A 24735-nucleotide genomic window follows, 5' to 3' on the forward strand; every position below is an offset into this window, starting at 1 on the left:
TCTTTGACGACCTGTTCCCACCCACAGTTCTCAGGTGCAGGTAGATGTGGTTCAGATTCCAAGGCTCTTCTCCACACAAAAGTCTGGTAGTGCGCTCGCTTGATGTGTAGAATCAGAGCATCGCGAGTTGGAGGCAGATTCTCAATAGCTTTGGTCAGACTGAGAAACAGATCACATCTTACTCACTGAATTGAGTTATCTTGGCCATGAGGGTCATAAAGCCTGCAGACAAATGACTCAGCATCTGCAATCACACTCTCATCAGGAATTTCCTCTTTGCCTAGGTTATTCAACAGGTGGGAGTTGTTTTGAAAGACAGCCCATGCAGAGCGCTTCGCAATTCCAGCAAACTGGCTTGTGCTGTCTGAACCTGTCACTGCATGAGATGCCAGAAGTGACTCCCTCTGCGAATCTGGGATATTGATGGAGTCAATGGGAATGTAGTGTTGCTTTTTGGGTGTCCCTGCATTCATCCAGAGAAAGGGACTGAGATGCGGCCGATAGGCAACAAGGAGAATGAGGACATCAGTGTCCTGAAGCCACATGAATAATGTCTTGGCAGATGCTCAGAACTTTGTTCTTGGTATCTGTCTCATCCGCTTCTTCATTGTCCATCTTGTCAGTGCTGTCACCACCACAAAGAAGCTTTACAAGCATGTACAGGGTTTCAGGTACAATTCGCTCTGCATTTTCTGTGTTCAGTCCACCGATAATGCTATGCCCTGGAGAGTGTTTTACGTCACTGTAAATCTTTATGCCCACTCTGAAGATCCAGCTAAGGATTTCGTTCTCATGATGAGGCAGACTGCACTGGGCCAATTCATCTTCTTCAGAACTTTCACCTTCTTCAGATAAATCATTCACGGCGGTTCTAAAGGCAAACTTTGTCACAGTTGAGGGCGCAACTATGAGGGGTTTTGTGACATCCAATGGCTGCACGAATGTCACCTTGTCACTACCAAAGTGAACCTCCACTTTCTGCTTGAAATTGTAGCTTTTGTAGGCTCCAGCCTCAATTCCAAAATCATTCAATAACAGCATGCTGTAGTGTTCCCAGATGTTTTTCAGGGTAAACACATGTCCCTTCTGCAGCTCTTTCTCAAGCTGGTTCATCACATTTCTGAAACAGATGCTTTCAGGAGACTGGTTTTTCTCTCCACTCTCCTTTTTATACTTTCTGCGAAAAGAAACATAACACTTGAGGTGATATTTACCTTCAGCTGCCATCAAGTCTGAAACACCTGCAAACCTGTGACGCATGGTGGGGTCAAATTGGGCCAAGCTAAGCATCCTGGATGATGTGTGATCAAATTCAACATTTGTCAGGACACCAGCTTTTCCAGGAATGTCAGTCTGGCAGAAAGCGCATTTTGACCAATCCATAGCGCTGTGCGCGGATCTTAGTGACTTTGGGACATGGTATTTCTCTGAAGAACCTGATGTTGTGGGTATCTCTTCTGCGTAAGTCACAGATTGTGGCTGAATCCTTGACTTCAGTCTGTCTATTTTTTTGTGCGTGAGTAAAGTCACTATAGCAGAATTTGTGCCATTGAATCTTTTCGACGTGCTCCGGTACAGAATATTTTCTGATTCTTGAGAATGAGTCAACATATTTAGCGTCATTGTATTTCTCTCTTTCTTTGCAACATTCAGCTACAGTTTTCACACCAACGATTGTAGTCTTTCGAAGTGGCGTTGACTTGCTAGTTTTTGAACTGTCCTGGCAAATAAAGCATTTATTCCAGTCTACATGCTCTTCTTCTTCTCGATCCCTTGAACCCCCTGTGAGAAATCTTGCGGCTTTCATTTTTCAGTTAGTCCTGGGTAACAGAAAAACACACAGTTATGTAGTTTAGGTTCATTTTATAGCAAAGTTGTAAAATTCATTGATTGTGGTTTGTATAATCAGACATTCTAATTCGAGCGTGAACATTTCTTTAAAAATAATATAGTGAAAAACAAGTCATATTATTTTTAGAAAATGGATGGAGCAATGTTTTTTTCTATACTCCCATCAGCTCAGGCATGCTCAAAAACATGGAAATCGATCCTAATTTTGTAATTTCATGTCAATTTGCGGCTGAAATATGACAAAAAGTGTATTTAATGGCGACCATTTTGTAAACCGTCATGGCGGCCATACTATCCATATCCAGAGTTGGCAACAAGTTGATTCACGTTTCTGTGTGTCTGGACAGTCAATTTACACCTGTTGCACTATTCTAACACGGAATCAGCAGGGTCGTACACTATTCTGCATTGGGCCTCCTGACTACGACACGAGTGCAGCATTTCCACCAGCCTTGAGAAGTTCAGCATGGATGCCACAGATCCCTGGAGCTTTGCCCCGTTTCAACTGGTTCACCGCAGCCCGTGTTTCCACAAGCGATGGTGGACCACAGTTGATTCGAGGGTCGGCAACAGGGATTGTAACACCCTTGATGTCCAACTCAACAGCTGGGGGATCAGCCTGGTACAACCGCTCAAAGTAACTGGCCCAGCGGGCCTTCGCTTCAGACTCCTCTGTCAAGAGCCTACCACTCTCTGCTCGAACTGCAGTGCTCCGAGGGATGGGCTTGGATGAACGTAATGCGCGAATTCCCCTGTAAGCGGGACGAGAATCACCTGTCCACAGGTGATGCTCTACCCCCTCACAGATTCCTCGCACATAGGCCTCCTTGTCCACCCTCAGTGCACGTACAGTTTTACGCCTCAGCTCCCTGAACAGCTCAGCTCTGCCATTCAGCCTGGCCCTGCGACTCTGGTCAATGGTATCCAGTGTCCCTTGAGAGACAAAATTCTTCTTTGCCCTGCGGTGAACTCCAAGGCATCCACCGGCAACATCAAGGACGGTGGTCTTGAAGGTGCTCCACAACTCTTCAAGACCCCCCAAAGCACCCAGACCCCCCAAGTGTCCACTCAGCCTGTTCACAAACTCCTCAGCTACTCTCTCATCCCTGAGCTTGGCAACATCCAGCCTAGGCTGGGATGGTACCATTCTCCAGGATTTAAGGTGCAGCTTTAGAGTTGCTACAACAAGCCTGTGGTCAGTATTGAGGAACTGAGCACTCCGGTAGACCCTGCAGTCTGGATCATCCTCCAGCGACCGTCAATGAGGACATGGTCAATCTCCTTTGCCACACCGCCAGCGTTGGAATACCAAGTCCAGCGATGAGCTTGCGGGCGCTGAAACCATGAACCAGCCACCCTAAGTCCATGACTTCTTGCAAAGTCAAGGAACTTAGTGCTATTCTGGTTCATAGTTCCTGACCCATGGGGACCAACACACACCTCATAACCATCCCTATCAGTTCCAGTCGATGCATTGAAATCCCCCAAGACTAGAAGTGTATCTCGTCTGGGGCACTGATCAACCACAGACTCGAGTGTGGCGTAGAATGTGTCCTTCACGGTGAGATCACTCGCCTCAGTCGGAGCATAAATAGAGACCAGGGAAATGACACCTAAGGAGTGACGAATCCTTAATCTCATAATACGCTCGTTGACCGGTGTTACCTCAATTATCATTGGGGTCAGCTTATTGGACACAGCTACAGCAACTCCTTGGGTATGGTAACCATCAGAGCGACCAGACCAATAGTAGGTGTAACCACCCACCATTATCTCGCCGCAATCCGGTCTCCGAACCTCAGAGAGAGCTGCAATCCCGATGTCCAAACGCTTGAGCTCAGATGATAACAGAGACAGGTGATCATCCTCTCTTAGGGATAGGACATTCCAGGCACCCACCCGAAGGGACCGCCTGAGGTTAACCCAAGGAGACCGCCGTCTGGTGGACGACACCTCAGCACCACTCCGACACACTCTCCCGCAATCTGACCCAGGGATGTTACCCCGTGGTTTCCCTCCTATCAAAGATTGGGGGTCCCGAAGGCTTTGCCCCAATCCTGTCATCCGGTGAGCTGCCCTGCGAAGGGAAGCTGCACAGGAGGTACTCCCATGGAGTGGGTTTTCAGATTTTTTTGCGTTTTTGCGTTTTGCGGAATGAAGCGTTTTACGGTGGCCGGAGTGCAAATCCTGCCACCAACCTCCTAATAAGAAGTAACCCTACTGCAGGAGGACGTCCGCAGACACAGTTGGGCACTAGATATGGATGGCCGTTGGCTCACAAGGAGCTCCTCCACCCTTTGACAGGTTTTGTTTTTAATCCTGCTGGGTATCCATATCCAAACACCCTCCTCACCAGAAAACCTGGTGGGGGAGACGGTTTAGTCGCCGACAACCCGACCATGGAACAGGTTAGTACAGGTTTACATGGTACCTGTAGCAGGTCACAGATCGAACCTGACCTGACTATGTGTGTGTGTATATGTGTGAAAATAGCATGTGTGATATGCATATACACATATATGTAACACACACACACACACACACACACACATACATACATACACACACACACACACACACACACACACACACACACACACACACACACACACACACACACAGTTAGTGTCTTGTGTGGGGACAACTATTCGTCAACAAAAGATGTAGGGATAGTTTCATGTGATCATTTCTTATGACCATCCCTACCTTGTTTACGTACTTTTTTGGAGGAACACCCCTGCATACTTATGCATTTTTTAAAATGTTTTTATTGATTGGTTTCTTTTGTTGGAAATGTGTTTACATGCTGGAGAATATCATTGTTATTGAACAGAATTATTTTTTTCTGATGATTTGTGTTGTGTTAAAAATGAGGAGTCTCCATCCCCCTAATTCCGGATGGAATGATATGGGTAGAGAAGGGGTATTTGAAGTGAAGTTGAATCTTTGCTGAAGCTTGTGAAGTGACTAAATTGATGTAACGGTAATTTCAGGTTCTAAAGTGTTTTGCCAAGAGCATGTGACAAGAGCGCCTAATTAACGACTAGCAGAGGACCCACCCCCTGGGTGGGTCGAGTTTGCACATTACTTGCTGAAAAGAAATGGAGTCGGTGTTTTGTCAGAACACCATAGATTTTTGTGTGGTGTGCGCTTAAAAGGTTCTAGATGATCTAAAGGTCTAAAGGGTACATTCCGAGAGTAGTTAGTGTCTAAAGGGTCTGATTTCTGAAGCATGAAAAAAACAAGGTCTAAAAAGGCCCAAGTCATCTAAAGCTCCAAATAAATGGTCAAAGGTCCAAAATGTCCGATTCATCTGAAGGGTGTAAGGGGTCCAAATTGCATTAAGGTCTCAGGGGTCTAAACGGACTTTCGGTATGTATAGGTCTTAATGTTCTAGGGGTCTAAAGGGTATAAAATGTCGAAAGGGTGAAAGGACCTAAAGGTGTCTAAAGTGTTGAAAGGGTCTTAAATGTAAAAGGGGTCTTAAAGGTCTTGGGTGTCTTAAGGGTCTGAGGAGTTTTAGGAGTCTTAATGGTCTTAGGGGTCTTAAAGAGTCTTTTGTGTCTAAATGGTCTTATGGGTATTTGTGGTCCTATGAGTTATTGGGGTCGTAAAGGTTTTTCAGTGTCTGAAAGAGCCTTGGTCTTTGGGGTTTAAAGGGTCTTTGGGATTTAAAGAATCTTAAGGGTCTCAATGTCTTCATAGGGGGTTTTGGTTTAAAAAGCAAATGGTGGAAACGGAATTGGAGATCATAGAGTTTGCGCCGAAATGGGTCTGTTTGGGTGTATTTTAAATCTGTAAATGTGAAAAAACAAGGAAATGATTTTTCTTACGAGGAAAGGGACTGCATTTTGAAGAGGACAAATTTACACGTCTCCACGGACATCTCACATCCCTACGTAGAATACATACAAATTTGTATCTCCGATGAAAAAATTTAGTGTTTATAATGGCGTCTATGGCCAAGGAGGGGGCTCGAGCCCAGTCTCCACTGGTCACAGCTTTATCAGTGGTCTTTGTGAGAGGCAGCTCAGAAATACGCCGTTTGAAGATGATGATGATGATTATTATTATTATTATTAGTTGTTGTTTTGATGACGATGAATGAGAAGATGATTTGCCGGTTATGACCGATCTCAGTTTTTTGCTTTTACCATGGTCTAATGATACCTGCCGAGACAATCAACTGAACAAACAAGGTAGGCTCTCATATGTAGCCTAAGCACTTTAGGGAATATAGTCCAACTTTAATTTTAAAGATAGCAAGGAAGGCCAACATTGTTTGTCTGCGCTATCCCTATATAGTGCTCGTGCTAGCGCACTCTCTGATTAATGTGCACATCCAAAAAGAACAATTGTGTTGTTCTTGAGATGCTGGAAATGATGCGTAATCCATCGTTTCAGCTGTATGACACATAAATAGTTTACATGGTTGTAACAGCACTCTGATCACAATCATTCTCAATAAAATACAAAGTTTTCCATTTTCATAATGCAGCTAAATGCAAATTCATATCATGGTTATTTCTTGGCATAAATCTCACAAATATTAATTAAAATCTCAATTGGAAAATTTAATTTAATTCCCCTAAATCATTAATCATTAAATTTGCTTGCTTCTGCTGCCTCACAGTTATTCGTATAAAGTTGCCTGTTCGTTCAATCGGAACATTTCATAAAACTCGGACTCGTTAAAATACCAAGGTTATTTTGGCTTTGGTTTTCATGAATACCCACATCTAAAATAGATTTGGGAACATCTTAAAACTCAACAAGTAAAGTCTGTCTAAGTACAATTTGAAGAGTTTGTTCATAAATTATCATTCAATAGCTCAAAACAGACTTGTGACTACAATGGTCTGAGACAAATGCAGAGCGGGGAAAAATCACCAAGACAGGATCATTTGTGAAAATTTGGAATTTAATGAAGGAATTAGCACGTGGGACGGGCACTGATGTTTTAAAATGTGTTGTAGAGTTTTGAAGTTTGTATAAAGAAAAAGCAAAAAGACAGTCAGCTTAATATCCCTGAAAAACGATGCATGTACTCAGACTACACCCACGTATGTACAACATTTGCATGGCAGCTTAAGGTTATTTCAAAAAAAATTGGATTCAAATACAAGCCACTGCATCCAATGAGCTCTCCTCGTTCAGTAAGTGATAATGGGTAAGCAACATAAATTCAACTGGAGCGAAGTCGATGGCACGCCCTCACAAATCCCTACGCTGCCCACCTAAAGGAAAGTTGAAAGATGGCAAAAAGTTCCACCAGAAATGACCCAAAATCAAATTTTGAGTTAAATCTTTTCCATTTGACCCATCCATCCATCCATTGGGACCATACTCTGTGCAGAGCGTTGGTGCTGCCTAAGCAGTCTCCTTGGCTAGTGGGCACAATCCTGGATGAGTCGCCATTCCGACACAGTCTACCAGCAAGCTGGCACTCATTTTGCTGACCTCGGAAGGATGACAGGCAGAGTCAACCCCACCTGGTATTAATTCAACAGCTGAGTGGGATTTGAACCCAGGATCCTAGGATCCCAAGCCCACCACCCTAACCATTCAGCCAACACCAGGCACATTTTGACCCCTGCGACCCCAAGTTCCCCCTGGGGCATGAAACAGAGTTCAAATCCCCAAAAATCATTATGCATTTCATGTGTCCCTCTACAAATACAAAGATTCATTTAGAAATATTTTAAATGTATATACACCCCAGGAGGCATGGCTGCAAATTATACCACTCTTGCATCTCTTCGTGCCACGCAGTGATCATAACCACCGAGTTTGGGGAAATTCTGCACAACTTTTGAGGAGAGGATAGTGTGACGGACGGACGGACAGGCACACACAAATGGAGATGTGAAAATCAACAATCCATAGATATATATATATATATATATATATATATATATATATATATATATATATATATATTACACTAGATCTGAAAATCAACAATCCATGGATATATAGATTAAACTAGATCTGAAAATCAAGAACCCGTGGATATCTGGATGACATTAGATCTGAAAATGAACAATCCATGGATATATAGATTACACTAGATCTGAAAATCAACAATCCATGGGTTTATAGATTAAACTAGATCTGAAAATCAACAATCCATGGATATCTGGATGGCACGCGATCTGAAAATCAACAATCCATGGATATTTTGATGACACTAGATCGGAAAATCAACAATCCATGGATATATAGATTAAACTAAATCTGAAAATCAACAATCCATGGATATCTGGATGACACGAGATCAGAAAATCAACCATCAATGGATATATGGATGACACTAGATCTGAAAATCAACAATCCATGGATATATGGATGACACGAGATTTGAAAATCAACAATCCATAGATATATATATATATATATATATATATAGATATATATATAGATATATATATATATATATATATATATATATATATATATATATTACACTAGATCTGAAAATCAACAATCCATGGATATATAGATTAAACTAGATCTGAAAATAAACAATCCATGGATAGCTGGATGACATTAGATCTGAAAATCAACAATCCATGGATATATAGATTAAACTTGATCTGAAAATCAATAACCCGTGGATATCTGGATGACATTAGATCTGAAAATCAACAATCCATGGATATATAGATTACACTAGATCTGAAAATAAACAATCCATGGATATATAGATCAAACTAGATCTGAAAATCAACAATCCATGGATATCTGGATGACATGAGATCTGAAAATCAACCATCAATGGATATATAGATTACACTAGATCTGAAAATCAACCATCAATGGATATATAGATTACACTCGATCTGAAAATCAACCATCAATGGATATATAGATGACACTAGATCTGAAAATCAACCATCAATGGATATTTCGATGACAAGATCTGAAAATCAACAATCCATGGATATTTCGATGACACTAGATCTGAAAATCAACAATCCATAGATATATAGATTACACTAGATCTGAAAATCAACAATGCATGGATATTTTGATGACACGAGATCTGAAAATCAACAACCCATAGAGATATAGATTATACGAGATGTGAAAATCAACAATCCATGGATACATAGATTAAACTAGATCTAAAAATCAACAATCCATGGATATATCGATTACACGAGATGTGAAAATCAACAATCCAAAGATATATAGATAACACGAGATCTGAAAATCAACAATCCATAGATAGATAGATTCCACGTGGTTTGAAAATCAACAATCCATATATGTATCGATAACAGGATAACTGAAAATCAACAATCCATGGATACATAGATTACACTAGAACTGAAAATCAACCATCGATGGATATATAGATTACACTAGATCTGAAAATCAGCAATCCATGGATATATAGATTACACTAGATCTGAAAAATCAACAATCCATGGATATATAGAATACACTAGATTTGAAAATCAACAATCCATGGATATTTCGATGACACGAGATCTGAAAATCAACAATCCATGGATATTTCGATGACACGAGATCTGAAAATCAACAATCCATAGGTATATAGATTACACCAGAACTGAAAATCAAAAATCCATCGATATATAGATTACACGAGAACTGAAAATCAACAATCCATGGATATGTAGATTACACTAGATCTGAAAATCAACAATCCATGGAAATAGAGATTACACTAGAACTGAAAATCAACAATCCATGGATATATAGATTACATGAGGACTGAAAATCAACCATCGATGGATATATAGATTACACTAGATCTGAAAATCAACAATCCATGGATATATAGATTCCACAAGAACTGAAAAGCAACAATCCATCGATATATAGATTACACGAGAACTGAAAATCAGCAATCCATGGATATGTAGATTACACAAGAACTGAAAATCAACAATCCATGGATATATATTACACTAGAATTGAAAATCAGCAATCCATGGATATGTAGATTGCACAAGAACTGAAAATCCACAATCCATGGATATATATTACACTAGAACTGAAAATCAACAATCCATAGATATATAGCTTACACTAGATCTGAAAATCAACAATGCATGGATATTTTGATGACACGAGATCTGAAAATCAACAACCCATAGAGATATAGATTATACGAGATGTGAAAATCAACAATCCATGGATACATAGATTAAACTAGATCTAAAAATCAACAATCCGGTGATATATAGATTACACGAGAACTGAAAATCAGCAATCCGTGGATATGTAGATTACACAAGAACTGAAAATCAACAATCCATGGATATATATTACACTAGAACTGAAAATCAGCAATCCATGGATATGTAGATTGCACAAGAACTGAAAATCCACAATCCATGGATATATATTACACTAGAACTGAAAATCAACAATCCATGGATATATAGATTAAACTAGATCTGAAAATCAACAATCCATGGATATATAGATTAAACTAGATCTGAAAATCAACAATCCATGGATATATCGATTACACGAGATCTGAAAATCAACAATCCAAAGATATATAGATAACACGAGATCTGAAAATCAACAATCCATAGATATATAGATTCCACGTGGTTTGAAAATCAACAATCCATAGATGTATCGATAACAGGATAACTGAAAATCAACAATCCATGGATACATATATTACACTAGAACTGAAAATCAACCATCGATGGATATATAGATTACACTAGATCTGAAAATCAGCAATCCATGGATATATAGATTACACTAGATCTGAAAATCAACAATCCATGGAAATATAGATTACACTAGAACTGAAAATCAACAATCCATGGATATATAGATTACACGAGGACTGAAAATCAACCATCGATGGATATATAGACTACACTAGATCTGAAAATCAACAATCCATGGATATATAGATTCCACAAGAACTGAAAATCAACAATCCATCGATATATAGATTACACGAGAACTGAAAATCAGCAATCCATGGATATGTAGATTACACAAGAACTGAAAATCAACAATCCATGGATATATATTACACTAGAACTGAAAATCAGCAATCCATGGATATGTAGATTGCACAAGAACTGAAAATCCACAATCCATGGATATATATTACACTAGAACTGAAAATCAACAATCCATGGATATATAGATAACACGAGAACTGAAAATTAACAATCCATGGATGTAGCGATAACACAAGAACTGAAAATCAACAATCCATTGATATATAGATTCCTCTAGAACTGAAAATCAACAATCTATAAATGTAGAATATAACACTACATCTGAAAATCAACAATCCATGGATATATAGATTACACTAGATCTGAAAATCAACAATCCATGGATATATAAATTACACAAGAACTGAAAATCAACAATCCATGGATATCTGGATGACACTCGATCTGAAAATCAGCAATCCATGGATATATAGATTACACTAGAACTGAAAATCAACAATCCATCGATATATAGATTACACGAGATCTGAAAATCAACAATCTATGGATGTAGAGATAACACTAGATCTAAAAATCAACAATCCATGGATATATAGATTACACGAGATCTAAAAATCAACAATCTATGGATGTAGAGATAACACTACATCTGAAAATCAACAATCCATGGATATATAGATTAAACTAGATCTAAAAATCAACAATCCACGGATATCTGCATGACACTAGATCTAAAAATCAACAATCCATTGATATATAGATTACACGAGAACTGAAAATCAACAATCCATGGATACATAGATTACACTAGATCTGAAAAATCAACAACCTATGGATGTAGAGATAACACTACATCTGAAAATCAACAATCCATGGATATATAGATTAAACTAGATCTGAAAATCAACAATCCATGGAAATATAGATTACACGAGATCTGAAAATCAACAATCCAAAGATATATAGATTCCATGTGGTTTGAAAATCAACAATCCATGGATATATAGATCACACTCGATCTGAAAATCAACAATCCATTGATGTATCGATAACACGATAACTGAAAATCAACAATCCATGGATATATAGATTCCACAAGAACTGAAGATCAACAATCCATGGATACATAGATTACACTAGATCTGAAAAATCAACAACCTATGGATGTAGAGATAACACTACATCTGAAAATCAACAATCCATGGATATATAGATTAAACTAGATCTGAAAATCAACAATCCATGGAAATATAGATTACACGAGATCTGAAAATCAACAATCCAAAGATATATAGATTCCACGTGGTTTGAAAATCAACAATCCATGGATATATAGATTACACTCGATCTGAAAATCAACAATCCATTGATGTATCGATAACACGATAACTGAAAATCAACAATCCATGGATATATAGATTACACTAGAACTTAAAATCAACCATCGATGGATATATAGATTACACTAGATCTGAAAATCAACAATCCATGGACATATAGATTCCACAAGAACTGAAAATCAACAATCCATCGATATGTAGATTACACTAGATCTGAAAAATCAACAATCCATGGATATATAGAATACACTAGATTTGAAAATCAACAATCCATGGATATTTCGATGACACGAGATCTGAAAATTAACAATCCATAGATATATAGATTACACTAGAACTGAAAATCAACAATCCATAGATATATAGATTACAAGAGAACTGAAAATCAACAATCCATGGATATGTAGATTAAACCAGATCTGAAAATCAACAATCCATGGATATATAGATTGCACAAGAACTGAAAATCAACAATCCATGGATATATAATATACTAGAACTGAAAATCAACAATCCATGGATATATAGATTACACGAGAACTGAAAATTAACAATCCATGGATGTAGAGATAACACAAGAACTGAAAATCAACAATCCATGGATATATAGATTCCTCTAGAACTGAAATTCAACAATTTATGGATATATAGATTTCTCCAGAACTGAAAATCAACGATCTATGGATATATAGATTTCTCTAGAAGTGAAACTCAACAATCCATAAATATATAGATTACATTAGAATTGAAAATCAACAATCCATAGATATATAGATTACACTAGAATTGAAAATCAACAAACAATAGATATATAGATTACTCGAGAACTGAAAATCAACAATCCATGGATATATTGATTACATGAGAACTGAAAATCAACAATCCATAGATATATAGATTACACTAGATCTGAAAATCAACAATCCATGGAAAAATAGATTACACTAGATTCGAAAATCAACAATCCATGGTTATATCGATTACACCAGAACTGAAAATCAACCATCGATGGATACATAGATTACACTAGATCTGAAAATCAACCATTGATGGATACATAGATTACACTAGATCTGAAAATCAACCATTGATGGATACATAGATTACACTAGATCTGAAAATCAACCATTGATGGATACATAGATTACACTAGATCTGAAAATCAACAATCCCTGGAGATATAGATTACACTAGATCTGAAAATCAACAATCCATGGTTATAGAGATTCCACGTGGTTTGAAAATCAACAATCCATGAGCATATAGATTACACGTGGTTTGAAAACCAACAATCCATGGACATATAGATTACACGTGGTTTGAAAACCAACAATCCATGGACATATAGATTACACGTGGTTTGAAAATCAACAATCCATGGACATATAGATTACACGTGGTTTGAAAATCAACAATCCATGGACATATAGATTACACGTGGTTTGAAAACCAACAATCCATGGACATATAGATTACACGTGGTTTGAAAATCAACAATCCATGGACATATAGATTCCACGTGGTTTGAAAATCAACAATCCATGGACATATAGATTCCACGTGGTTTGAAAATCAACAATCCATGGATATATAGATTACACTAGATCTGAAAATCAACAACCTATATTAAAGTAGATGAGTGGTCATATGGATGCACACACGCCTCTCCCGTCCCTTTGGAAACAGGAGAGGTTAATAAGTAAAACATCTTACAGCAGATATTTATTGGTAGGTTGTGATGTAATTTATCAAGCATTTAAAGTACGTATTATTTCCTAATTTAATAATTGTAATGGTGTAAAATAATTAATCTGACCGCATGTTCATGATGTCTGCAGGAAAATGATGTTGTGGTTGCCCCATTTGGTGTTAACATCTGTGCATCAAGCTCATGATGCTCCGATCGTCGGTCGTGTGGTTATTCATCTACTCGTATCAATGTTGCACCGATGTACATGTCCTGCATGTGATGCATGTGCAAGCTTCTCCATCAGCCTTATGTATCTACAACTGATGGAAATGTCAATTCGTCAACTGCTCCATCAGTAGAACTACAAGCAAATAGTCATGTCATCGAGTAGATCGAGCAAGAATGAAACCTGCGGCTCTGCCACTACTCGCTCAAGTGCACTATTCATCCCAATGGCGAGCGAGTCGACCGCATTGATGGTGCTGCCGATGTCGTTGTCCAATCGCCAAGTTTTGAACCATTTTAGTTGCTTTGGCCGATTATGTTGAACAAGGAGGGTGTGTGACTGAATGGCATGGATTTCAACCAAACTGAGCAATGAAACTCAAAACAACATTTAAAAAAATTAATGTACCAGAGCACAATAGGGAGCTTATATCCAGGTTGTTTTGTTTATTTTTGTGTACTCTACTTGTTTTAGTCTTGCTATATATTATTAGACTATTTATGGAATGTTTTATTGCAAAATATCCTGTTTGGATTTCATTCTAAGGGGTATTAGGTGAACCCTGAAGCGCGCATACTGTACTATACACGAACTACTGTGCACCATCCACGTACCGTCCAAGCATTACCCGCTGCAGAAACCTGCTCCAAGGTCGGCTCAGGTCCAGTTGGGCCGAGTGAGTCCCCGTTATGAATTTTCTCGGGTCGAGATGTGCCGAGTTCAGTTATTGAGAGGGATGGCCCTCAAAATTGGAATCGGGCTTGAGAATGAAATGTTGGGCCGTGGCACAAGTGTCCTTTGTGTTCTCTTGCGTGTAACGAGACTACAGTGTTGCTGTCTATTCTGTTTAAAGGAGAAAACCTGTTTCTCTTGAATTATAAAAAAAATTAAACAATCTCAACGACAACAAATTTAAATGCTTGCTTTCAGAAACATTTACAAAGGAAATGTGTTTTTAGCAGATATTCTTAAATACGAGCCAAGTCGGGCGTAGCCATACCGTCCCATTGTGGCCTACCCTATTTGAGGTCAGTGGAAAACAGACAATATCTTATCATAACACGTAAACAGCTGACTCGTCATATTTGCTTGTGACATAGAAACAAAAATAGTTAATTCTTCTGCCTTGAACACGATACTCCTCCACCTCCCTCTGTCCTCAGCCAACTCTCTCTACTCTCCAACCACACCTACCTGACAGGTATCCCTCTTCACACAATCCTCACATCTCAACAGTGGTTTACCTCTTTTCCTCCTTCCTCGCTCCTGAAATCGAGCCGCTCTCATTGCCATTCTCTCTTCCCCATCCGCACCAAGTGTCCAGCCCATCTCAGCCGGCATTTCACCAATCTCCCCATCACACTCATCTGCACACGGATCTCCTCCCTCAGTTCATCCATCCTCCTTGTATCCACCCTCTTCTCTCCCGCAATCTTGACCCAGTTGTTCTCTAAAATCTGCAGCCTCTGTTGTTGCCTCTCTGTCAGTGTTACCGTTTCCAGACTGTTAAAGGTATTACCTGACATTACACATGACATCAGAACCTTCTCTTTCAATTTCCTCGATATATTTCTGTCTGCCATTACTCCCTCCATCCTCCTCCACATATTCACACCCACCTGAAGCCCGCTCCGCACCTTTGCCTCGGACTTACCATCCCCAGTCACTGTTCTTCCCAGATACTCAAACCTATTTCCCTGCCTGATCTGCTTCCCCTCTAACCTGATATTCATTTATTTTCTCTGTTGCCTGACCATCACCACCTCAGTCTTCTCCATACTCATCTTCAGCCTATGCTTCCCAAATGCCTCCTTCCACTCTCCCAGTACTTCCTGCATCGCCGACCCACTCTCCACCACAACAGTCAGATCGTCTGCATACAACATCCTCCCCATACTCCCCCTCAAGCTCACCTTCCTGCTTACCAGCTCCATCACCATGATAAACATGAGTAGGCTGAGAGAGCTTCCCTGCTTCAAACCGATGTTCACGTTGAACTCCTCAGACATACCAGGAACAACCAAGACTCTTCCCTTCGTTCCCTTGAACATCCCTTCCACCAAACCTAACTTCTGCATCTTCTCCATCAGCTGTCTCGGTACGAACATCCCATCCGTCATCCCCCTACCCTTTCTCTAACCCCCTGCTGCTCTTCTCCAAAACATGAATCAGAAAACAAACCTGTCGTTGACCAGTACTTTGGGTCTGAATTTGGCCCGATCACTCATGTGCAGAGAGGAGTATTGTTTGACTCTGTCTGCCTGTCTGGCAGTCATAAATGTCTGGCAGTTCACGATGTCATAAATGAAACTAAAATCAGGCAAGAAAACCTAAAGTAACATGTTCGATAAGGTGGTGTTTCAGATGCTGCATCAATGGCGGCAAACTTCCGGGAAAAAAAAAAAACTTTTTCAACAACCTTTACAACCTCTATTATATTTCAATTTAATAATATACTTGAACAGTGTAGAACACAAATCGCCGTCTTCACACTTTCAAAACCCTTTCATTTGGCTGTACTTAGACAAAATATTACGGCATTTTACATCATCTCGACCAAACAAATTTTCCGCCCGCAGACCCCGCTTATGTCCATTTTTCTCAAACACTGCATGGTGTAAAGTGTTCGATGAACCCTCCAGTTGTTTATGTATCCTTACTTTACTGTTCATCCACGTTACCCAAGCCACCTGCAGTCCACCTAATCACAGCCACTTACCCTGTTCCCCTTTTGTCCTGGAATCCCTGGTAGGCCATCAAAGCCTCGATCCCCCTGCGGAGATAGAAGAGAGAATTTGAGACACACCGATAGGAACATAAAACAACCAAATCGGATTGTCTTTTTCATGCCACGCTTAAATTCCTTATTCACCGATTTTTCCATGCTTTGGTGTTTTTAAGGTTTCCTTTCCTGTCCAACTTTTCACAATCCATTAGTGCTCCTGGTGTGTACACTTCTTGCTCACAAGCCTCACTGTCTTTCTTCCTCGAAACCCTCATTCATCCACCTAATTCCTCATATTAGCTATTCCCTCTCCTCGTCAGGCTTCACACCCACCTTTTCTCCAGGTTCCCCTGGAAGGCCCCGTGCACCGTCCATCCCTGGGGGACCCTGTAAAGGCAAGACCACAAGATGATTAATATTATTAACAAATAACTGAGCTATTCTGCAGCTCAAGGTGTGTAGTGTTCCTCCAGTTGTTCACTGTGCGAACCTTTGTGGCTCTGCTCGTCTTGATGATGCAAGCTGCAGTTGTTCTGAATAAAGTCCTGCGACGTCTGCACTTCATGATCATCAAAATAATTAGATGCACAGTTTTATGAAATTTTGATTGAATGAGCAATTTCATCCACTATGGTTCTCATTTTAAAGAACGGCGGAGGAAGGAGGGAGCGGTACTTTGTGTCGTTTGTTAATGGCTTCTCTGTGTGGTACACTGCAGTGACTCGAGGATGTTTCTGGACATGCGGCAGAAGCTCATCGAAGAGCTAAAGTAATCAGGTGGCTTCTCAACCCCTTGGTGATTTCTCATTGTTACCTCCACCACCGAAGGTGAAGGAGGTTATGTTTTCACCCCTCTCTGTCTGTTTGTGTACAGGATGTCTCAAAAAGTTGTGAACGAATCTGGATGAAATTTTGTGGACAGGTTGGGTGTCTGACAAGGACGAATGGATTCGATTTTGGTGAAGATCCGAATCCGGATCTGGATACGAGAATTATATAATTTTAAAAGTGATTCTGAACCAATGAGAGATGGGGCCAAAAACGATATAGTACCGTATAGCATGATATTTCAAAAATGTATTGGGCACGATATGTTCTCGTGGATCAGGCATTGTGTGGCGGAGGTATGCACTCTACCGAGTGCCCGTCTAGTTGAAATAGCGTTTGGGAATAAGGCAAAACAAACGTTTACAAAACGAAGGAACAAATTTTGTTTTTTAAACTTAAACCAGAAATTTGATTTAAACATAGTATCATTATCATCGATGAAGAAGAAGACGAACAAGAAACCCCCATTAAGCTAACTTACCCTATTCCCTGATCCACCCGAAGGTCCTCGAGCACCTTGAATTCCCCGGGGACCCTGGAATGCGAGAGGATGTGGTATGTTATTTCAAAGCACAAATACCATGGATCCTTTATCATGTACATGTATACAAGTCAACAAGACCAATACACCAAGCTATCAGTACGGCAGCAGGCTACCGGTACAGCATCGGCATAGGTACCAGCACAATGCCGCACAGCTCACACCCTGAAAGGTGGTATGCCATAGGCAAAGTTGGACCAAACGTCCTTTACCCTGTTATCATTAATTCTGACGATCACAGATGCCAAAAATAATTAGTGAGCCAATGCAAAAGATGAAAATATAATTATGGCAAATGAAAGAAAAAAAGGTGCATGAAGCCATATTGGATTATAAAAAAAACACGTGCACAGGTTTGGTATTATTATCAAAAACTTTGGGACTCGCCAATGATAACAAAATATTGTGAAAGAAAGCCAGAAACTAACCTTGGGTCCAGGTTCTCCTCCATCGCCTTTAAAACCACTGAGGCCAGGGCTGCCCTGTAAAAGAGAAAAGGCAAGTGGGACTCCGAGCAAAACAATGCGCACGTGAAGGGTGGAAGGAAAGGGTTAAATTAAAAACACAAATGAAAAGAAGATTTAAAACGAACATAAACAGTGGTGATTAAAATATAATGGATGAATGAATGGAGGAGCCGAAGGACAACGCTGCTCTGAGTCTGGTTGGTGCTATGAGGTGGAGATTCAATTCTGACCCCTTTGATGTGCTGCTCTGGCAGCTCTCCAATACCTGACCTGAGTCATACTCAAGGCTTTAAAAAGTAATCGTATGTACTGCTTCCTCAGTTGCGCTCAGCATTTAGAGGATACAGCACAAACAAACCCCGTGGGTTGGAATCCCTTGGCGAGGGAGATTTCGACCTCAAAGTGCCCCGCAGACAGTGGAGAGAAAAGCTCCACCACCAGAGGGAGCTGCTAGCATCCAGCGCCTTCCAGGAAGCAACTTCCCCAAAGGTGAACGGCCATTTTATCTGGTGCCAAGTCTTGTGTTTTCTGCTGTTTGTGTCTGCACGTGTGCGCGCGTGATTCATCCATGTGTGTGTGTGTGTGTGACAGCCATTCCGTGTGTGTGTGTGTGTGTGTGACAGCCTTATATAAATAATAAAAAAAAGAGGCAAAATAAAACAAGAATCGAAAGGAAGAAATGGAATTGAAGTAAAAAAAAAATTACATTTATTATAACGAAGAGCATTGGGATGAAGAAGTGAGGAAATTAAGAAATAAAGAGCGAATTGTGACTTCAAAAGTGGGGAAAAAATTCAATTACAACAATCAATGACAAAGGACAAAAGATGAACGAATAATAAAAAAAAGAAGTAAATATATAACTGGGAAATTGAAGTAACGAACGTTTCTCAAACACTGTATTGTAAGTGTGGTTGAAGAGGACCAGAACGTACTGCTTAACTCATGAGTGTAATGGATAGAGCACCTCCTCTGAGTTGAGGTCAGTGGTTCAAACCCTGGGTGAGTCATATCAAAGACTTTAACGATGGTATGTGCTGCTTCCTTGCTTGATATTCAGCATTTAAGAAGGATAGAGCATGGACAAAACAACCATAGGGTGGCAACCACATTGCTGGCTTTGATGGGACGGACATTGTCACCCATAAAGATGAAGTTGGGACTTTTCTGTTGGGCTCGAGGGATGACGATGGATATAATAATCTCATTCCTGAACTTGATACCAGTCAGAGCATCCCTCACAATGATAACTGTAACATCAGTTGTTTAGCCCACTTGAATGGAGTACACACCATCAGGCTACCCTGCTCCACTAAACCAATCATACTGTCCTTTGGTCCAATAAGAACATCACTCCCCTCCTCGTCTCCCGACTCGAGCACACCCATCATTGAAGACTACAAGTATAGCATACAGATGCATTGAGAAAATAACATGGCGTCGTCAGTTCACCATCCATTTTTTAAAATGTCGCTTCACCCATCGCACGTATTGCTGTCAATGGAGTGGTGTTGCAGCGCTGCAGAGTAGTGGTCTTCTGGACCTCATGTACCACAAGCATGAAGCTTGTTCTGAACTTCTGGGTCAAAAGTTGTTGGTGCCAATTGCTCTTTGGAGATGACTTTGGAGAGATCATTCTGTTTAAAAAATTTTTTTTAAAAAGCTCCTTTTCACAAAGATGACAAGATGACGATCCTCACAAAGGGTTGTAACCTTTGATTGACCTGAAGGAGGTCTTTCTCTGAACTGTGCAGCAAGACAGCACCTTATCAGCACCCTCAAAATGGCACTGCAGCAATGAAAATCGAAAGTCTGAATCATCACTCCTTGTCCATGCTGACATCATAAGCCAACTCATTTTGGTGTCAAATGATGCCTAGATATTCCGAAACCGATTAGATCATGTGGGAGGCAAACTTCAATTAATAAGATTGGTTCCCTTTCAAGAAAGTTCAACACAGGAGGAGGCCATTATACCCATCAAACCTGCACAATGGTTGCCAACAGATGGTTGTTTTGTCCATGCTCCATTCATTTTTAATACTGAGCAGGCACGTACCATCAGTAGTCTTTGGTACAACATGGGGTTTCAACCGCCGACCTCCCGGAGTCAGAGCGGACAAGCTCACCATTACTCCACTGGGTCTGGTTAACTTACGTAGAGTGTGGACCTGGGTCGTTCACAGACATGCATGAAAATGATGTGGCAAGTGTGACTTGCAATGTAAATTTCCAAGATCATTCGGTTCAGGTGAGGACAATTGTAACATTACATTTTGAACGTTCACTTTCCTCAATAGCCGTGGTTTCCAGTTGGTTGGTTGGTAGATTTTTGAACTGTGAATCCAATACTTTAATTCACCGTTTGAAAGTTATGAATGACAGGCAAATCAGTGCTCTGCCATCCGAGCTATCGAGGCAACCCGCTGGCTGAGCACGCAATTCTCCCATATATCGAGATGCCACTCTCTTTCCCCCGCTGCTTCCAGGACACTCACTGCCAACCGTAGGAGTGGTGAGGGCCTGTCCATGAGAGGGTCTTGTTTGAAAGTTTTTGCTCAATTGTATTGTTCGCGAAGAGCATAAAAAGCTTAAAAAGTAAGTTTTTTTAAAAAAAAACAACAACAACAACAAGAACAACGATTCTAAAAGAAGCATACGCACCAATGCACCTGGTCTTCCTGTCAAACCGGAAGCTCCGGGCAACCCCCGCATTGCTAACTGAGGGAGAAAATGGATCATGATGGGATTAAAGGGTTATTCCAGCTCCATTTTCGAGTCATACTAGTAAATCGAACATTGCATTAATTCTGATTCTCTTTGCAAGTCTCTGTGCTCAACGGCTCACAAGAATGACCTAATGGTCTCTGCATTTAACGGACCACATAAGCACGCACACACACACACACACACACACACACACACACACACACACACACACACACACACACACACACACACACACACACACACACACACACAAACACACACACACATTTACTGATGGAACGTTTCATCGTGACCCTCGTACATTCACTCTCTCAGTGAGAGAATCTTGCTATTGCTCGTTCACGGGGCGAGACGTTTTCTCAAAAATCATTAATCCCTTCTTGTGGATGAGGGCCGCTCCCATTACAATATGGCCGCTAAACTCGCGTGTTTAAGGTGATGGCCCCATTACAATCCATCAATCAACAGGTTCAACAAAACTACTGCCGACAGTGAGGGATGCGTCTCAGTTATAGCCAAGATGGATCGTTACACCTGACACGCCAACCTTATCTTCCTCACCCTCGCTCCTGATGCACCCCCATTGATACACGGTGTACTCACCCTGGCCTGTTGCAATATGGCCTCTGCTTGCGCTGCCTGTGGAGACAACACTGGGCCTTTTTCGGCAGAACTACGGCCATAACGGAACTGAGTGGAGAGAAAAAGGGCAAGGGACGATTAGACAAAGGATATGCATTGAAGCTAAATTAGAAAAAAATAATCTTCTACAGAATATGAAGCCTGTTGGCCTTCCACCTGGCCTCCAGGCTTCTCCATCTGAGGTCACTTCGCATTTTCTACACACATCCGAGCATCATAACACAATAGTTACTACAGACAAATCTCGCGGCCCTTCTCTGGACTCGTTATAGTTGCCGTATATCCTTCTGGAGATATGGATCCCATGCTGGTGATGCGGACTCTAACCTCGATCTAACCATGGTGTTATAGGCAGCCACCTTTACCTGAGGACTGCTGTCATCTCAATTCCTTCTGAGAAATCCTGGAGTTCTGTTGGCGTTGCCGGTGGCGATGGCAAGGTGTTTAGAGCACGTCATCCTACCTGTGAAAGCGACACCGAGGTATTTACAGTTTCCAGTGTTCTGAAGGGGCTGGTTGAGCAGGGAGTATTCTGTTCGGTGAGTCTGATTGGTCCTGCTTGGCATGATCCTAATGAAAGTGTCTTTCGATTCCATCTTCGGTTACCTTTCATCTTCCACCTTTTCGTCCAATGCTCAAGCAAGGACAGGTCATCATGGAGTTGTCTGTGATCCTCCTTGTCCGATATTTTCTTGAAGAGGAGGCAATCATTTGATCTTGGTATGCGAGGTACGAACACACTCTGAGAGGTCATTTATGAAGGTGTGGAAGAACAGAGATCCCTCGGGGGACCCTCGACACTACATCAGCCTTAGAGAAGAGTACACCTTCCAGTTATACCTCCTGTGTTAATTTTCCAAGAAAAGCCTTAATCCGCATTAGGGGTTCCCATACTCCATAGTAGTGTAGTTTATGCAGCAAATGGGAGTAGGGTACTTTGTTAAAATCCCATGGGATGGTGTTAACTTAATCTCATCTGGATAGATTGAGAGTGATCTCGTGGGTCGTGATGATTACGTCTCTGTCTTGCAAGAACGCATCCTTCGGACACCATGTTGATGATCATAGAGAATGTCGTACTGTTCATGGTCCTTCATGATGCTACTATACATGGACTACATCCTCCAGAACATTGCATGTCATCTAAATAAGTGTTACAGGGCAGTAGTTTGCAGCCAGGAGTTTATCTCCCTTTCGAAGACAGGAATAATCCATGCCTGTTGTTTTTTGGGTTTTTTTCCAGACTTCCAGCAATTCTCCTCGATGAAGAGACAGCTGGAAAATGATTGAGAGTGATGGGGCGAGCTCGTCAGCGGCTATTTGGAGGATGAAGGCTGATATCGTGTCTGGACCGCTGGCTTTGTCCGTCTTCAGATTCTTCAATAATTTAACGACTCCATTGGTATCCAAAGTGATATTGTGGATTGGTGGGTAAGGGCCTGCACCCTTGTTCACCACACCGTTCATTGAATATCTCTACTTTGCTCAAGTTGTCCCTTCTGAGGAATCTGTTCCTGTTCTTCAGTGACGTGAATCCAGATGACTCTGACCCCTTGCATTTGACAAAGATACAGAATCTCTTGTTGGGATAAATCTTCACTGACCTCTTCCTCCATGTAGTTCTTTTCTTACTGGCATTCCTGATTTGGTACTTCAGGTCCTGTTGTGGTTTATTATGTCGAACCATGTCTTCGTCGTTAATTGACTTCATTGTGTTTGTGTAAGCCCGTTGTTTCCATTGAATCGCTCGTCATATTTGTCTGTTTATCCACAGGTGACTCTTTCTCGATGACGTAATCATTGAAGGTACTCTCCTTTCCACTATATCCAGTAACTTGTTCCTCGGTTCCACCCAAAGTTCATCAACAGTTCTTGAGGTTTTCCAGTAAATTCGCAGTTGAAGGCTGCAATATCTTGCCCAATACACTTGACGTCGGCCTTTTTCCACAAGAATATTTGCTGACGACGAAGTTGTGTGCAGAGTGGGTGGAGGGCGGTCTCATACATCACAATGTCGTGGTCACTGCTACCAATGGGTGGAAGTGGTATACACCTTTGTTTGCAGCGCAGGTGTGTCATGAGTAGAAAGTCAAGGGTGTTGTCTTTCCTGGTAGGAAGGTCAACTTGTCGTTCAAGTCCTTCTTCAGCAACTACAATCAAGCAACATTCTGTTGGCATTGGCTCGGTATTGGTTGCCACGCGTGCGAAGGTTGTCCCACTTGATGTCTGGTAAGTTAAAGTCCCCTCCTATGATGAGGATGTTTTTTTTCTTATCCACGACGTGTCACGCTAACATTTCTTCCTTGACAAGTTCCAAATAACTTTCTCCTACTCCATTTGGGAGTCTATAGTTGGCTGTGATCATTAATTTCTGCTGTTTGGTCGTGTGCAGTACACCATTCAAGCCTGATGCTGGCTTAGCAGCTCGGGTGGGTGGTTTAGAATCCTAGGGTCCTGAGTTTGAGCCCTGTTGGCTGCTGAATTAACACCACATGGGGTTGACTCAGCCTGTCATCCTTCCGAGGTTGGCGAAATGAGTAACGGTGAACTGGTAATAGGGGCATTGCATCAGTGGCACCCCTATACTCAATAGCAGTGGTAATGCACCATTGATCATAGCCAGTTGAAAGCATGAAATCATGCCACCACAATAAGTGGAACTATAAATAAATATATAAATAAATAAAGTACACCAATGATCATCTCAATGCTTCTTCATATTGTTA

General features: G+C 40.9%; 1 protein-coding gene across 6 annotated transcripts in view; it reads right to left on the minus strand.

Annotated features, from left to right (window-relative positions):
* Positions 1–24735, minus strand: part of LOC147016448 (uncharacterized) — a 226067-nt gene that overhangs the window by 108468 nt on the left and 92864 nt on the right. For all 6 annotated transcript variants that reach the window (XR_015049049.1, XM_085845107.1, XM_085845108.1 and 3 more), the window contains 6 exons: positions 21971–22057; positions 21302–21358; positions 18599–18652; positions 18111–18164; positions 17135–17188; positions 16796–16849 (listed from right to left, as the gene is read on the minus strand). Coding sequence is in view for 5 of the 6 variants with exons in the window: in XM_085845107.1 (XP_085701233.1) it covers positions 16796–16849; positions 17135–17188; positions 18111–18164; positions 18599–18652; positions 21302–21358; positions 21971–22057 (360 nt within the window). In the remaining variant the exon portion in view is untranslated. The remainder of the gene's footprint in view (positions 1–16795; positions 16850–17134; positions 17189–18110; positions 18165–18598; positions 18653–21301; positions 21359–21970; positions 22058–24735) is intronic.

This window comes from Eptatretus burgeri, chromosome 11, assembly GCF_056783735.1.
Source record: "Eptatretus burgeri isolate ZD-2024b chromosome 11, Ebu_testis_v1, whole genome shotgun sequence".
NCBI classification, from domain to species: Eukaryota; Metazoa; Chordata; class Myxini; order Myxiniformes; family Myxinidae; genus Eptatretus; species Eptatretus burgeri.